Raw genomic sequence first — 16,448 nt, forward strand, 5'->3', positions numbered from 1 at the left:
CCATCAGGCCTGTTGTGACATATTTTATCCAACATGTACTTTTCCCTGAATAAAAAGGTTGGATGGAAACCTATTTTTTATGTTTTGTATGGTATCGCCTCAACTGTTACAATCCCCTTTGTTTACATTTTTAAATACTTTTTTTGCCAACATAAAAAGTAAAACCCCACTTGCTTGATCTTTTTTTCTGTTCTACTTCTCAGCTAACCTCAACATGGGGAGGAAGGACATCATCTTCCTCATAGACGGCTCGGACACCACAGGGTCCAGTGGCATCGCCCACATCCGTGACTTCATCCTCAACATCGTTCAGCAGCTGGATGTGCAACCTGACCAGGTTCGGGTCGCTGTTGTCCAATACTCTGACAAGGTCAAGACAGATTTCTCTCTCAATTCCCACAACAACAAGCCAGCTGTGCTCTCTGCCATCAAAAGACTACGCCAGCAGGGTGGCAGATCGTCCGATCTAGCCAAAGCCATCGAGTATGTGATCAGGAACGAGCTGAAATCCTCAGCAGGTGTCCGGCTTGCGGAGGCCTCCCAGCATCTAGTGGTCCTCACCGGCGGGAGGTCCCCCACTGACGTGTCTGTGTATGGCCCTCTGCTCAAAGGCTCTCGGGTCAACTGCATTGGCATTGGGGCTGGCGGAGCAGACTCCAGGCAGCTCAACCAGATTGCCACCAGCTCTGCCGATGTTCTTCAGGTACCTACTTTCCCCGGCTTGCCTACCATTAAGGAGAGGTTCATTGCCAGGCTCAATGGGACAATCCCCGAGGAGGCCCCTACAGAAATTGATGACCCAAGTAAGTGAAACCACAAAGAATGCATTCTCGCCTTATTCTGTATAAGAAATGTACCGTAATTGCTGGACTATTAAGCACACCTGAATATAAACCGCACCCACTGAATTATAAAAAAATATGTGTTTTGTACATAAATACGTCGCACATGTCTATAAGCCGCAGGTGCCTACCGGTACATTGAAACAAATGAACTTGGTCACTATCTTCCTCCTCCTATGCACTGAAACCACTGAAGTCATCTCCTTCGGTGTCGGAGTTGAATAGCCTCAGAATTGCTTCATCCGATGTTGGATCGTTTTCATTGTCGCTCTCGTCACTTTCATCCGGAAGCAAATACCCCGCTGAGCTCATGATGTCCCTTCAAAACGCAGCAGCCCAGCCTTTCGAAAACCGTTGATGATAGTGGATTTTTTTACAGTGCTCCACGCTGTCAGGACCCACTGGCAGACTTGACCATAAGTTGCTCTTCGCATGCAGCCTGTTTTAGTGAAGGATTTCTCCCCACTTGTCATCCAAGCCTCCCACTGAACAAGGAGCGCCACCTTAAATGCACGATTTACACTGATGTCGAGTGGCTGCAAATACTTTGGGCCATCTGCTTTTCTTCCCTCTGAAAGCGTTTGTTGTCTTTTTGCACTGAGTCAGTTCCTCACGCTGCTGTTTCCAACGTCTTATCATCGACTCATTAAGGCCAAGCTCCCGTGCAGCAGCTCTATTTCCTTTTCCAACAGCCAGATTGATCGCCTTCAACTTGAAAGCTGCATCATATGCATTTCTCCGTGTCTTTGCCATGATGAGGGTGACAAAATTACTACCGTAATCAGAATGATGGGAAGTTTGAGCGTGCTCGATTTACGTCACATTATGTGACGGTGCTCAGTTTTTTGGCGGCATGAATATTGTGAAAGCGGGAAAAATCCATAAATTAGCCGCGTCATTGTATAAACCGAAAGGTTCAAAGCGTGTGAAAAGAAGCGGCTTATAGTCCGGAAATTACGGTACTGAAAAATATTGAATAATAGCCAAATAAATACTGTGAATAGGATTCAACATGGCACCTCTCTTTCACTCCATCTCTCTCCGTCACTCTCTCTCTCTCTCTCTCTGTTTTCTCTCAGCATCAGGACTCCCTAAAGCCAAGGCTGCTGACATCGTGTTCTTGGTGGATGGCTCCATCAACCTTGGCAAGGACAACTTCAAGGAAGTGATGGAGTTTATCCTGAACCTTGTAGACCTCTTCTTCACCGATCGTGACAACCTACAGATTGGCCTGGCCCACTATGCCACCGACGTCACCGACGTCTTCTACCTCAACACCTACAAGACCAAGGATGACATCATCAACGCCCTTAGTCGCACAGAGTACAAGGGTGGCCGCAGGATCAATACGGGTGCTGCCATTCGCCACGTGCAGGAGAACCACTTCATCAAAGATAAAGGCAGCAGGAAGGATGAGGGCATCCCCCAGATCCTGATGATCGTTACTGGCGGAAAGTCATCCGACGATGGCAAGACTGCCGCTCTGGGGTTGAAGGCCACCGGTGTCCGTATCTACGCCGTTGGCGTGGGCGACATTGAGGACGAGTTGAACAACCTGGCAAGTGAGGCCTCCACGGTGGCCAGGGCGAGCACGTTCATGGAGCTCTCTGAGCTCAACGAGCAGATCTTGGAAACATTGGACGACGAGGTGAAGGGAATCAAGCTGTGCACTGGTGTGAGCCAGGAACCCTCAAAAGGTGAGGATCACAGATGTTTGACCCTATCTTTCCCCTAGTGTTGGTGTTAGGAGGACATATCTTGGCAGATCTATGTCCTATGTTCCTCATGCTTGTTTTACTTACATCCTTAACTTTCATATAGAACATTGATTAAAAAAACGACTATGCTTTAGAATGACTCAGGTAATAGCAGACCGCATATGGATTGTAAACATCTGGTAAACATCTACATTACAAGACATAGTACAGAGAAGCTCCAAACACCAACCACCAATCAACCTCCCCGTATCTTCTCTCTCTCTCTCTCTTTCAGCCTGCAGTCTGGAGGTGTTGGTGGGCTTCGACGTGTCCTCGCAGAACATCTTTCAGGCCCAGAGGATCCTGGAGTCCAAGATGGGTGCCATCCTCCAGAGGATCACCAAGATGACGGGCATCAGTTGCTCATCGGGACAGATCCCCTCGATCCAGGTGGGCATCCTGGCCATGGATAGCGCCTCGGAACCTGTCCACCTGGAGTTCACGGACAACGCCGACATGCTGTTTGAGGCATTCCGGGCCCTGCGCAATCGCGGCCCCTATGTCCTCAATGCCAAGACCATTTCCGCATACGGTTCGAGGTTCAAAAGCCGAGCCACAGACGCAGTCAAGGTGTGTCTCTCTTTTTTTAATAAATGTAATTAATATCTTCACACACAGGGAACAGTGTGAGTAGAGTATATTGAAGTCTGTAATTTATCTTTTTGGTTAAGTTCGACTTGAGAGTGAAGCAAACTTATTGAAATAAATGCCATTCATTATTAGTAAAATTAAATTATATGATTGCCTCCCCCCCAACCACGCACAGGTTGTGATCCATCTGACTGATGGTCTGGATGGCCAGTATAACGAAATGAAGAGAGGAGTTGAAGAACTTAAGATTTCAGGTGAGGATACGTCTTATGGCTGGATTATTGGATTGCTATGGCTGTTGAAACTACTGAGAAAGATCCTGGACAAAGATAATTAAATATGTGTTTTGTGCCATGTTAGGTGTGAACAGCTTCATTCTGGTGGGTCTGGAGCGGGTACCCAGGTTTGAGGAGGCTGTGCTGCTGGAGTTTGGCCGAGGCTTCAGGTACACCAGACCCCTCCGAGTCAACGTCATGGACCTGGACTACGAGCTTCTGGAGGAACTGGTGAGTGCTGTCACTGTCACTCACTACAGAAACAGTACATGTTCTCATACTTGTACCTGTACCATACAGTCCAACTCAGCCATGTAACCCAACTGTGCCACACACATGCTTTTAGGAAAGAACCTGGAGAAAGTCTAAGGACTAATCTACTGTACAGTATGACCACATTGAACATTAGGAAGATACTTGAAGTCGTAGTCAAGTCACAGATGTGCAGTTTTGGATTGAGTGGCTGTACACAATTTTGGCTGTACACAGAAAATGTTTTGCCCCATCATAAATTCCAACTTTATATTTATTCCAATTTACAGGACAACATTGCTGAGAGGGAGTGCTGTGCAGTGCCATGTAAATGCACCGGCACAAGGGGAGACCGAGGAGCAGTCGGGCTTGGAGGATCCAAGGTTACTAATGTGCTTTGTTATTATTACTTGAACTGAACTACGGTATACTAATAATACACAATCTTAGGAAAAAGGGTTCCAAAAGGGTTCTTCAGCTGACCCCATAGGATAACTATTTTTGGTTCCAGGTTGAACTCTTTTGAGTTCCATGTAGAACCCTCTGTGGAAAGGGTTCTACATTCAACCCAAAAGGGTTCTACCTGGAACCAAAAATAGTTCTTCAAAGGGTTCTCCAATGGGGACAGAAGAAGTATAAATGCCTTGTGAAAGACTATTGTGATGAGTTAGTTATACAGTGCAGATTTATGCATAATACACTTCTTATCTTGCAGGGCAGCCCAGGTGGAGCAGGCGGAGCAGGACATCCCGGAGATGAGGGTGGACCCGTAAGTCAGATTTCTGTTCATATCTGAAACAACTTTAACCTCGCAAATATCTGTTCAGCTTTCTTCCTGTCTTCTTTAGTAAGACTGTACCCTCGGGCCACACTATGCACCTGCTCTGAAGTTTAAAAATAATAATAGTTGGATTTACAGTATATAGAGCCTTTCCGGTGCTCAAAGTGCTGTAACACACTGCTACACATTGCACCACCAATGTGTAGCACCTTAGGGTGATGAACGGCAACCATCATCAACCACAATTCTATTCAATATAGTGTAAATGTTGTGTAACAGGACATCTCTCTCTCTTCTCATCCTGTGACAGGGAGACAGAGGTCCTCCTGGTGTCAATGGAACGCAAGGTTTCCAGGGCTGTCCTGGACAGAGGGGCATCAAGGTAAGTACCCACTTAGCACTACTGTATCAATCAAAAGGTTAGCTGATGTGAAATCAAAACAGAATGTAATATCTTTTTGCATAAAATATGTAAGAATGTATCTCCTTTTTCTCAATTGATCAGGGTGGTCGTGGATACTCTGGAGAAAAGGTGAGTTTAAAAAATATATATAAATCAATACTTTCTTCACCTGATAATAGATAATATATTGATCACATAATAGTTTGTTTAAATGTTAGTGATGAACATTACCCTCAATAACCCTTGTCTTCTGTCAGGGGGAATATGGAGAGATCGGCCTGGATGGCATAAACGGAGAAGAGGTAAGAAAAACACAATTTATTTTACAATAAGATTTGTTTTTCTATGGCATTTGCTGAAAATGTATCCGAAAGTTAGAAGGTCATACAGAACTTTACGTGAACAGTTACAGCTTTTGACATATTGGCCTCATGTCAGAAGTGCTTTTGAAATCCTCCCTTTAATCCACGACATTACAAAGCAAAATGTACAGTAAATCTAGTTTTGAATGCTTATGCTTACAAGACAGACCCACAGTAGTAAAGGCGAATATAATGACTTATGATTGACTTTTAGACCACTCTTGAATGTGTGGCTGACTGATGTATTGCTTTCCACCAGGGCAAGAGTGGAGTCGCTGGACCCCCAGGAGACAGGGGACACTCTGGGAGAAGGGTGAGTCCTCATGTGGTCATTGCAACCTCATAAACATCCATTTCTGGCTACTTTTCCATGCATTCATTCATTTTAATTATTCTGATGTGCTTACCACTCACAAATGTTTGTTTCTGTGTTCAGGGACCCAAAGGAACTAAAGGACATGCAGGAGACATCGGGGATACAGGAATCAGAGGAGATCCTGTAAGTATCTGTTCACATCTTCAATACAGTACAGCCTTACTCCAGATTACATTTTACATTTCAGTAATTTAAGCGATTTACAGGAGCAATTAGGTTTAAGTGCCTTGCTCAACAGATCAGTGCTTGTTTTCATTACAGAATGATTTAGTTCAGGGCCAGGGATGGAAAACTGATACTGGTTCAGTCTTCAGTTGGTGTTACCTTATAATGATAGCAGGAATCCCAATCATTGGGATTCATATGGTAGATATAACAGAGAAACCAGCCAAATTTGTCAACAAAGTATTTTGTACTACATCATTAACAGCCATACTGATTCTGAATCTGATTCCATTTGCTTTCTGTTTGCTAGGGAACCACAGGTCAAGATAACAATGTGGCTGGACCTAAAGGAGACCCAGGCGATGTCGGCCCAGTGGTAATGTCTTCCTCTCACCAAACTAGTGTGTTAACTGCCTGTGGGGATTACAGTGTTTGTATAGGAAATTAACCATAAACTGTCCTTCTATTCTTAATGTTTTGTGTGCTGATTTGCAATTGCACAGTGAGTAGGAGTGAGCATCTTCACACCTCCTTTCCTGTTTAAGCTGTCACTCTGTTTCTTTCACTGGTGTCACTTCCTGTTATTGTCATTGATGTACTTTGTCTTGAATCCTAGGGAGAGCCAGGGGAGGATGGTAAGAAGGGAGGCCCCGGTGAACCAGGCAGGACGGTATGACTACTCTCTCTCTTCTTCTCTATTACTGAAAACGGTGTTATCTGATATGTGGCTTAATATTTCTTTATACCGAATAGTTCACTTATCTATGCACCACCACATTATGAGGTAACTCAGTAGTAACTGTGTCTGTATAATGTATTTATTCCCTGTTTGGATTGTATTAGGGTTCAGATGGTAGAAGAGGCCCACCTGGACAAGCTGTAAGTGAACCCTGAACCTTACCTCTGAACATACCCAGTCTTGATGCCTTACATTAGCAGGCCTAATGATGCATAACCAGGCTACATTACTGTGCCTGATATCAGGGTAACCAGTCCTTCCACACCCAATTACCCATTGCCATCTGCACATTGACAGCACTTCCCATGTAGTCATCAGACTTAAATCATGGCCACTGTTAGGGTTCGTTCCTTTCGTTCTTGTCAATCATTATTGGCTCATTGGTGAAATTAGCATTATGACAAGATCTTTAATTAAATCATTCAAAAACCTTTATTCATGCAATTGCAGACAGAAATTGACAATCAGGAACATAGCATGCATGTTTAAGAGTAAGTTCTGCATCAAACAAAAGGTCTCCAGTTGTTTTATTAAACCCTCAGTCTTGCCTGGTGGTCACTATATTTTTTCACCTGAGAACAAAACCCTGCCTACCAAACTATATAAACAATGGCTTTTAGTGCTATCTGAAAACTTAGCAGTAAACGTCCACTCCCCAAAGTAGATTTATTGTGGAATGTTTGACTCGTCTTATCTCCTTCACTCCCCTGCAGAGCTCCTTCTTCACAGTCACACATTTCTCAGAGGGACCTCTTCATAATGAGGCAGAGAGAGAGAATTAGTATTAAAACCTCAATGTATATGTATTGTTAATCTGTAGTCTAGGACCCTATAGATGTAAGGAGAGAGGGGTTTTATAACCCTTAATACAACATAAGTATAATTAATTATTGTAATACATCAAACATTTTGGTACAACCCTTATCATGACCCCTAGGTGAACCCGACACCACCATAATACACATACATGTACTATAGTGTGGGGCCACCATAATTAGCAGACATAGCATCCCCCTCTCCATTACTTTCTATGATCAAACTTAGCATATCTAGCTAGCGACTGTCCTTTAAATACGCTACTCAATAATCTACAGTAAACTCACTTCATCTAATCTCAATAAACTGATCATGTTTACTGAGGTCTAATCACATGTCGTATTTAACCGAGACATGGGTTTCTCCTGTGTCATAGGGAAACCCTGGCAAACCCGGAGGCGATGGTGTGCAGGGAGAGCCTGGTATTGGAGGATCCAGAGTAAGTGCCTCCATACACTGTGTTTCTAGACTTGTTGACAGAACATTGTGTAGTTTGCGGTGTGCATGTTTATCGTCCCTTGCCAAAAAATCCATTACTGTCATTACACTTTTATTGGTATCAGTCATTACAAGGGCTTTCATAGTAGCCATGTTTATACTGAAGCTAAGGGGCTGAACTAAGCCCAACAGGCAGTTGAACTTCAGATTCAAATCACACTCACTCTGTAACTGAACACAATTTTTTGATGCTTTTTGTCCTATTCAGGGCCAAGCTGGACCAATCGGTGCACCTGGAACCAGAGGTGAGGACGGGAACCCTGGACCAAGGGTAAGTGAACTACCAGCGCCATTTTAAATGTGGCACACTTCTGATATTGAAGCTTCTGCAGCATGTTAAGACCTCAGTCTCTTCTTTGTATCAAGACATACAGATAGATGTGGGATCTTAATTTGAGTCAGAAAAATAATCATTTAGCAACAGGAAATGTGAATTATTATGTGGATTATAATTAATGGACATTTTTTGTAGGGGTTGAAACATTTGTCGTTAGGGCAAATTAAGTCTGACATTTTAAAGTGGAAATTACGAATGTAAATATTCTCAACAACAAAAGATTGGACATATGTAGGCTTCTCAAAGGAACAGTGCCAATATTAACCCCTAAAACTTTGGTCCTAGTTATAGTAGATCTATCTAATCATTAATCTTTAACCTAATTGTTTGTGCCACAGAGTGATGAATTACCATAGGGTTTCATGTCCTCTTTGATATTAGACGTTTTATTGTTTGTTGACATTTAAGTTTGGACTTTGAGATGTACTGCACAGCTCCATATAACTTGATGAAAAGGCATCTAATTGGGAATCACAGTAAACACAAGCAATGTGCGGTTGGAAAGAAGTAACACATGTTCTGTAGGAAACGCAGACAAAATGAATGCATGTGCCTCCCAGCTGACATACAGGAAAAAAATGCTGACACTGTTAGAGCACATTTCACATGTAGGGTCTGTAGGAGTGAATCTGCTTTGTAAACATGACATACGACCACACGCGTTGCTTCCGCATCTCTGTAACCTGACAGTGCCATGGTGTCAATGGTGAGAAGATTTTCTCTGATTTGTTTGTTTTATTCCAGGGTCCAGGAGGAGCCCAGGGAACCCCCGGAGACAAGGGCAGGAGAGGAGCTCTGGGTCGCAAGGTATAGAGCTGGTCATCGTTGGCATCGCTCTAGTCTAGCCTATGCCTCACAGTCATCCCAGCCTTGTTTAGGTTACAGTATATTCACAATGGCCTAAGCCTCCCACTCTCCCGTTACTGGACACACATACACGGCCTATTAGAGTCAACACAGAATGATCCCAAACAAAACTTCCAGGCCCTGTGTCACATTTACTTCAAGTAACGGGGGTGAATGCAATTAAATCTGGAGGAAATCTCTGCGCGACTCAGAAGGAATGTTTTTTCGAAGTCTGCTCTCTCTCTCTCTTTCTCTCTCTTTCCCTCTCTCTGCTTCTCATTCCTTGTATATCTGCATTATAGGGTGAGCCAGGAGAGCCCGGACCAAAAGGCATCGTGGGACCTCTGGGACCTCGTGGTGAGCCTGTAAGTCATTACATCACATTCTGTCAGCTAAACGCAATTGACACCTAGGGAAGATTAACAAACAGACTGACTATTAATCAGATCGTAGACTACACACGTGCAATACATCATAATTTACAGTATGTTATTGGAGTTCAAATCATCTTTTCCCCTTCTTATCCTATTTAGTGGATACATTTCTGAGATTAATTGTTTCTATTGTAGCCCTATGACATTTTGTTAATATGAGGCCAGGCTTGTGACAGTGTGAGACACAGATTCTCTACTCTTCTCCTGAAGTGTGCACTTGCACACTCCCCACTACAGATTTGAGCATAGTGTAAGTAAGGAATAAACATTGGTTGTAGGGAGTGTCCATCAATGTTAAAGGGATAGTTCACCCAAATTACAAATGTATATATTGGTTTATTTACCCTCTACGCAGTCTATGGACTAGGTAAGACAGTAATCCATGCTTTGGTTTTGTTAACCTGGTCACGGTCCAGTGTTAAATCCATGAGAGGGAATGTGGAAGTAGTCAACTTTAGACATGCTCCAGTCTCTTGGGCTTTCTGATGGCAATCTGGATGTCATCATCACGGCCAGTTCAAAGAGCAGCAAGATTTATGTCTGTCTCTGAACTCCTCTCACTTCTTTGAACCTGGAGCATGTGTCTTTAATCTCTTAACTGGTATCATTTTGCTGAAGTGCTCGTACGTTCTGTCTCATTTAGCCTCATACATGATCTGTCCCAATGCAGTGAGTTCATGGTACTAGTGCATAGTGTCCTGGTACTGGAATGATCAGTTTAGATCAGTGCATACAGTTCTACTTCTCAACTATTATCTCAGTCTGTACATTAGACCTGGGTTCAAATAGTATTTCACAGCTTTCAAATAGATTGAGTGTTTGCTTGTGTCTGCCTGGAGTGCCAGATGGGTGGGGTTTGAACTTTTGGAGCCATACCCTTGGGCCGTTCCTTTGTGCCAGGCAAGCTCAATCAAGCACAGCTAAAGTATTTGAAAGATTTTTAATACTATTTGAACCTCGGTCAGCTGTACATAGTGACATTGTTCATTGTGTAGCACACATGGTACTGTTAACTAAGATTGGGTCATTCGCTTTGCGGTAAGCTCAGTATTCTCTTCTTACAGGGCGAAGATGGTCGAGATGGATTTGGTATCGCAGGGCCCAAAGGAAGAAAGGTAAATAATCATACATTTTACAAAATACAATGTGTCTGTTTGTCCCTCATATTCATCTGTACTAGTCCAATCTGCACCTACATAATTAATGCAATCACTAATATCCAACAAATTCAACCAATACATCAATGTTCGATGTTATAATGAACATGCATGATGTTAAATTGCCATTATCAACCCATGCTCAAATTAACTGACAAATGTCTTCCTCACAGGGTGATGAGGGCTTCCCAGGTTTCCCAGGACCAAAGGTAATGTCAAGTACATCATCACCGTCACAGCTTACTCAGTTCAATTCAAGGATTGCTGAAATGAAGAAAAGCGCACTGTTTCATTCAAATGATCTCAGGTGGAAATATGATGTCTGTAGAGAGTAGCCTCTCCAATTTGTTTTGCAACAAAAGTGAAAATTAGTCATTTTCAAAATCACCAATTTCATATTGGTCAAACTCAGATAGGTATCTGTCTTATTGTTCCATGTGACAGTTCCCACACTGATGTTTCTGTCACCATGCAGGGGGCGGCAGGTGATGGAGGAAACAATGGCGGACCAGGACCCATAGGAAACCGTGGCCAGAGGGTGTGTGCTTTAGCTGGGGTGGGAGACTGGGATGAGGGGTGCTGTGTGCAATGGGTGTTTCTTAACAGATAATATAACTAAAACAACCACTGTGGTATGTGTTTGTTTTACCCAACTGAGTTGAATGCACTGACTGTAAGTAACTCTGGCTAAGTGTGTCTGCTAAATTACCAAATAGAAATGTAAAAATATCAAGGTAGAGTGTACCATACAGTATGGGTACATTGATGCATACATTTGGAATGAAATCATACAGCTTTTGAAATCTGACTTTTAATGCTGTTGTATTGCTGTTCTAGGGTGTTTCAGGTGAAATCGGTACTCCGGGTCAAAAGGGAGAGGTTGGATACCCCGGGCCTTATGTAAGTACTGACTTTTACAGTGGGTCCCTTTCTCAGACCCATATTTAATCATGGTCCTGGACTAAAAAGCACTTCCAATTGAGATTCTCCACTTATAATGCGTTTTATTCCCGGCTTAATCTGGATCCAGGAAACCAGCCGCATGTGTTCACAACACTTTATAAAACGTATATTCTCTCCTTGGCCCTGCATAATAATCCATAACTGTATAGATATTCAAAGTCATAACTTTATAGTCTAAGACATTGTTAGCAGTTTAATTCAGCTCTAGGAAGAGGCTATCAATATTTACCCATAAAATGAAATATCTTGACCTCCCACATAATGTCACATTATAAAATCTCCATACGTAATTTTGTAACATTTACAGTCTTCGGAGGTTTGCCAAGTAGTATATATATTGTATATAACGTCATTACCAACTGTTCACTGTTTATATAATGGACACAAATAATGGTGTTGTTATCTGGAGCGGTGCCGGGCCTGAGAAAGTAGCCTAGTGCTTAGTCTCCTTCCAGCTGTGTCCATCTGTTCAACTCTGCTGTTTGTCTTCCCACAGGGCCAGAAAGGACCGAGAGGACCTGGCGTTGTGGTAGGAATCCATTTATCAGACAGAAGACATATTGTATAGGAAAATTGACCAAAGTTTACATGTGTGGAATATGTACTGTACAATGTCTTAACATCGGTTTGAAATTGTCTGTTTTCTCCTTAGCAATGTGACCTTGTGAAGAAAATCAGAGACAACTGTCGTAAGTACAAAATGCTTACACTGATCACCATGCAATATACCATATTTAATGTATTAATTGGCACTAGAAGGGGCGGTAGGGGCACACACAAACGTATATCATGTAAAACCACCTCAGATACACACTGCATAACCGACCCCCCTCCCTAGCCCCAAAACGTCAACATTTATTGACATATGAGTACGAATGCCCCTAAACTTATTTTTCTTTTTCATTTTATTCTCAGCTTGCTGCTATGGTCAACAGGAGTGCCCTCTCTACCCCACTGAGCTAGCCTTCGCCCTGGACGCCTCAGACGGCGTGGGTCGGCCCGCCTTCAACAACATGCGTGACGCCGTGCTCCGCCTGGTCGGCAACATCACCATCTCCGAGAGCAATTGCCCACGCGGTGCTCGCGTGGCCCTCACCCTCTACAACAACGAGGTGACCACCGAGATCCGCTTTGCCGATGCGCTGAAGCGCCGCTCCCTGGTGCAGCGCGTGGAAGGCTTGCAGGCATTACAGACGCGCAAACAGCGCAGCCTGGAGACGGCCATGAACTTCCTGGCGCAGAACACCTTCAAGAGGGTGCGCAGCGGCTTCCTCATGAGGAAGGTGGCCATATTCTTTGTCAACGGGCCAGTGAAGGATCAGCGGGCAGTCAGCGCCGCGGCCCTCCGCCTCTATGACTCTGGCATCGCCTCGGTGTTTCTGGTCAACAAAGAGGATGGCCAGCTTACCAGAGCCCTGAAGGTAATGTAAAGGATGCCGAAATAGACACCTCTTCCGTAGGGTAAAGTTTTGCTCTGATACTATAACACAAAGTAGGGAATAATTTTGGCTTTGCTCCATTATCTACACTACCATAGTATTTTGAAGAAAGTGTTGGCATGCAATGTGGAAGTATAGATATGGGAATGTAGCTATTGCTCTGGTACCTGAAAGCAATGTAGAACACTTAAAAATGAATTTACAGAGCTGTCTTATTGTCAGCTGACCTGGCCATGTTTTTGAATTGTCATTGCTTCCATCCTGTGTGTCAGATGAACAACACTGGGTCAGCACTGGGTCAGGTGATCGTACTGCCTAATCCCGGAAGTGCACAGTACAACTCGGCTATCCAAAAGGTCATGAACTGCCACATCTGCCTGGGTAAGAGCTTTTCTAATATCTTCAGAGATTGACTTCACACAAATGCTGCATTGAATTGTTATTTATATATATATATTCAACACCCAAGACATTGTGCATTCTTGTGTTCATTTTTATTTTATTTATGATGGTGTAACTGATTTGTCCACACTTGCTTTCTGATCATAGTTATTCTATTGTAAGCTTATTGGATGCACATTTCCTCTTGGTGCCATTGGCAGTTACATACAAAAAAAAGACATAATGAAAACCATAACAATCCAAAACGCTTGAGACAATTTCTGTGTTCATTTATTCTCCAGACTCCTGTGCTCCAGACCAAATGTGTGACTACGTCCCCCCTCAGCAGTCGAGAGACAGGAGGTCCTCCACCACCGACGTGGACATTGACATGGCCTTTGTCATGGACAGTTCCGAGACCACCTACCCCACCGTCTTCACCGAGATTAAACGCTATGTTGCTCACATTGTAGAGCAACTTGAAGTCTCGTCAGACCCTATGGCATCCATCCACCACGCCCGTGTGGCTGTGATCCAGCAGGCACCCTACGAGTTCCTGCGCAACAGCAGCGGCTCGCCGATCCGCGTGGACGTGGGTCTGACCGACCACCGCTCGGCCCAAGACATCCGCAACTTCCTCCTGGACAAAACGCCCCAACTGGAGGGTGGGCGGGCGCTTGCAGCAGCCATCGAGCACACGGTGGAGCAGGTGTTTGAAAGGGCGCCCCACCAGCGTGACCTCAAGGTGCTGACATTGTTCGTGACAGGCCCAGTGGAGGAGGATGAGGAGCGTCTGGTTGCCGTGGCCACCGATGCCAAGTGCAAGGGCTATTTCTTGGTCATCTTGGGCGTTGGCGAGAAACTTAGTGCTGGGGACGCCCGCGTGATGATGCGCATGGCCAGTGAGCCCTCCGACGTCTTCTTCAAGAGGCTGACCAGCACCTCACACTTCTACGACAAGCACATTCAGAACTTTGGCCGACTGCTGCCCAAGTATCTCAGCAGTAAGTGCTTTATTTCACACTGTTGCCGTATTTTGAGTACCTGTTAGATGTCCACCTTTTATTCACCTTTTATGTCCACCTTTTATTCACCTTTTATGTCCACCTTTTATTCACCTTTAATGTCCACCTTTTATTCACCTTTTATGTCCAACTTTTATTCACTGACTAATTCAATAATTAGTTTGAATGCACATACTTGTTAACACATTGACAGTCGTTCAAGTTGACATTGTGGAAACCACTTACAAACGCATTGCAAGGGCCTTTGAGTCAGGTTGACACTATAGGTGAAGATTGTCCTTTTCCTCTTGTGTCTGCAGTTGAGAACGCTTTCTACATGTCCCCTGAAGTCTCCAAAAACTGTCATTGGTTCCAGAGTGATCAGCCATTCCCCAAGTTCCCCTTCCCCAAATCACACCACAGCCAAGAGTGAGTATTCAGATCATGTTACATGATACATTTGTATCATATTATGACATTGCTCATCATGATTGTCATGTAAATCACTATAGTTTATGTATTGGTAGAATTCAGAGGCTGGAGACCCACGGCATAGGCGCGGACCCCACGGAGACAACAAAGCGTGTTTCAAAAATCGTCTAATTTAATAAAGACATTTGAAGTAAAATATAATGGGGAAAGGGAATGAGAAGGCTCCTTACAGTGTTGGGAAGGGATCACAGAGGTGATTTAATGAGGGTATGAGGCATGAGTTGGTGTTCAGAGGCATGACTTCAGTGCAGGACAGGGGTTGAGGTGTTGAGGCTTCAGTGCAGGACAGGCTCATCATGGATGGGTGGTGTTGGAGAAGAGCTTAACTCTTCCACTGAGGGCAGGACAGGATTTGACTGAGAAGACAAACAACAATAACACAACACAGTTAGACAAAAGAGCTAAGAATGAGTTTGTCCAAGCAAGGAGTAAAATCATTGATGTGTATGATGTCAGGAATCATGAATTTGCCCAAAGTGTGGAAATGCTGGATGCAAGGATTAGGTGAACAAATTCTATATTTTAAAATGTTTATTAGACAAACATACAGACAGACAGACAGACAGACAGACAGACAGACAGACAGACAGACAGACAGACAGACAGACAGACAGACAGACAGACAGACAGACAGACAGACAGACAGACAGACAGGTGTACCAAGAGACAGACATGATCCTCCGAAGTGTCTCGCATTGATGTGAATGTGTTTGTCTATGTGATTGACTCTACGTACAGTAATGAGAGGAAAATGACAGGGCTACTCACAGGGCTTGGAAAGGAAACATTCAATGTGCTAGCGGATGAGAGGGAATATGAGACATGACTTCTGTTCATAACAAAGAGTTGACACTGGTAGTGGAGTGGTCATGCCCTCTTAATCAGGGAACAGGAGCAACTTAGAAGTAAATACAAATACAAGATGAATTCCATTGCAGTAGTGCCATCATAGGTTTGGGCAACACGTTTCTCCATGAAGTTAAATGCAGACATTTAAGAATTAACAAAGTCAAACACAGACTCCACATTTCACCCACCCAACAAACTGAATGAAGCCCTGACCATCCACATACTAGATGATAACTAACTGTGAGTCTCAGGTGATGTCTGTGGTCTCATCCATTTGCCACTTTCAGTAGTTGATGCATGGGAAGCTTTCAAATCATTATGAATTGATTTTGAAAATCCAGAGAAGACTGTAGAAACGTCCATATGTTCACCAAGTAAAGCATTGTAATGTGCAATTATCTTTGCAAGCTTCTTATCGTTGCCCTTGTTAGCGGAACTTTCCCTCTTATTGTGCCCCCTTGCTTCATCCCGTAATGAGCCATTGTTTAAAATGACCAACTCTTATATGCCCCAAAATGCTGTATCCCTGTTTCATCTTACCTCCTTGTTGTGTTGCGCAGTTTGAATATGCAAACCTTCATCCATTACATGATCGATGCAGGTTTATTCCAGAAGCTTGAAACTGATCTGGGCATGAAAGGGGTTCTTCAATAAGAAATCCACTTCATTGTCATTAGCGTTAGCTAGCC

General features: G+C 43.7%; 1 protein-coding gene across 5 annotated transcripts in view; it reads left to right on the forward strand.

The window, feature by feature from the left end:
* The window catches only part of LOC135547075 (collagen alpha-3(VI) chain-like), an 88,116-nt gene that overhangs the window by 60,049 nt on the left and 11,619 nt on the right, over positions 1-16,448 (forward strand). For all 5 annotated transcript variants that reach the window (XM_064975709.1, XM_064975712.1, XM_064975713.1 and 2 more), the window contains 29 exons: positions 204-803; positions 1,922-2,539; positions 2,835-3,169; positions 3,366-3,444; positions 3,551-3,696; positions 4,008-4,100; positions 4,433-4,486; positions 4,809-4,880; positions 5,004-5,030; positions 5,159-5,203; positions 5,523-5,576; positions 5,700-5,762; positions 6,115-6,180; positions 6,421-6,474; positions 6,648-6,683; positions 7,736-7,798; positions 8,066-8,128; positions 8,939-9,001; positions 9,343-9,405; positions 10,539-10,589; positions 10,805-10,840; positions 11,107-11,169; positions 11,469-11,531; positions 12,091-12,123; positions 12,247-12,283; positions 12,510-13,015; positions 13,306-13,414; positions 13,717-14,418; positions 14,739-14,847. In XM_064975709.1, coding sequence (XP_064831781.1) covers positions 204-803; positions 1,922-2,539; positions 2,835-3,169; positions 3,366-3,444; positions 3,551-3,696; positions 4,008-4,100; positions 4,433-4,486; positions 4,809-4,880; positions 5,004-5,030; positions 5,159-5,203; positions 5,523-5,576; positions 5,700-5,762; positions 6,115-6,180; positions 6,421-6,474; positions 6,648-6,683; positions 7,736-7,798; positions 8,066-8,128; positions 8,939-9,001; positions 9,343-9,405; positions 10,539-10,589; positions 10,805-10,840; positions 11,107-11,169; positions 11,469-11,531; positions 12,091-12,123; positions 12,247-12,283; positions 12,510-13,015; positions 13,306-13,414; positions 13,717-14,418; positions 14,739-14,847 — 4,303 coding nt within the window. The remainder of the gene's footprint in view (positions 1-203; positions 804-1,921; positions 2,540-2,834; positions 3,170-3,365; positions 3,445-3,550; positions 3,697-4,007; positions 4,101-4,432; positions 4,487-4,808; positions 4,881-5,003; positions 5,031-5,158; positions 5,204-5,522; positions 5,577-5,699; positions 5,763-6,114; positions 6,181-6,420; positions 6,475-6,647; positions 6,684-7,735; positions 7,799-8,065; positions 8,129-8,938; positions 9,002-9,342; positions 9,406-10,538; positions 10,590-10,804; positions 10,841-11,106; positions 11,170-11,468; positions 11,532-12,090; positions 12,124-12,246; positions 12,284-12,509; positions 13,016-13,305; positions 13,415-13,716; positions 14,419-14,738; positions 14,848-16,448) is intronic.

This window comes from Oncorhynchus masou, chromosome 10 (genome assembly GCF_036934945.1).
Source record: "Oncorhynchus masou masou isolate Uvic2021 chromosome 10, UVic_Omas_1.1, whole genome shotgun sequence".
NCBI classification, from domain to species: domain Eukaryota; kingdom Metazoa; phylum Chordata; class Actinopteri; order Salmoniformes; family Salmonidae; genus Oncorhynchus; species Oncorhynchus masou.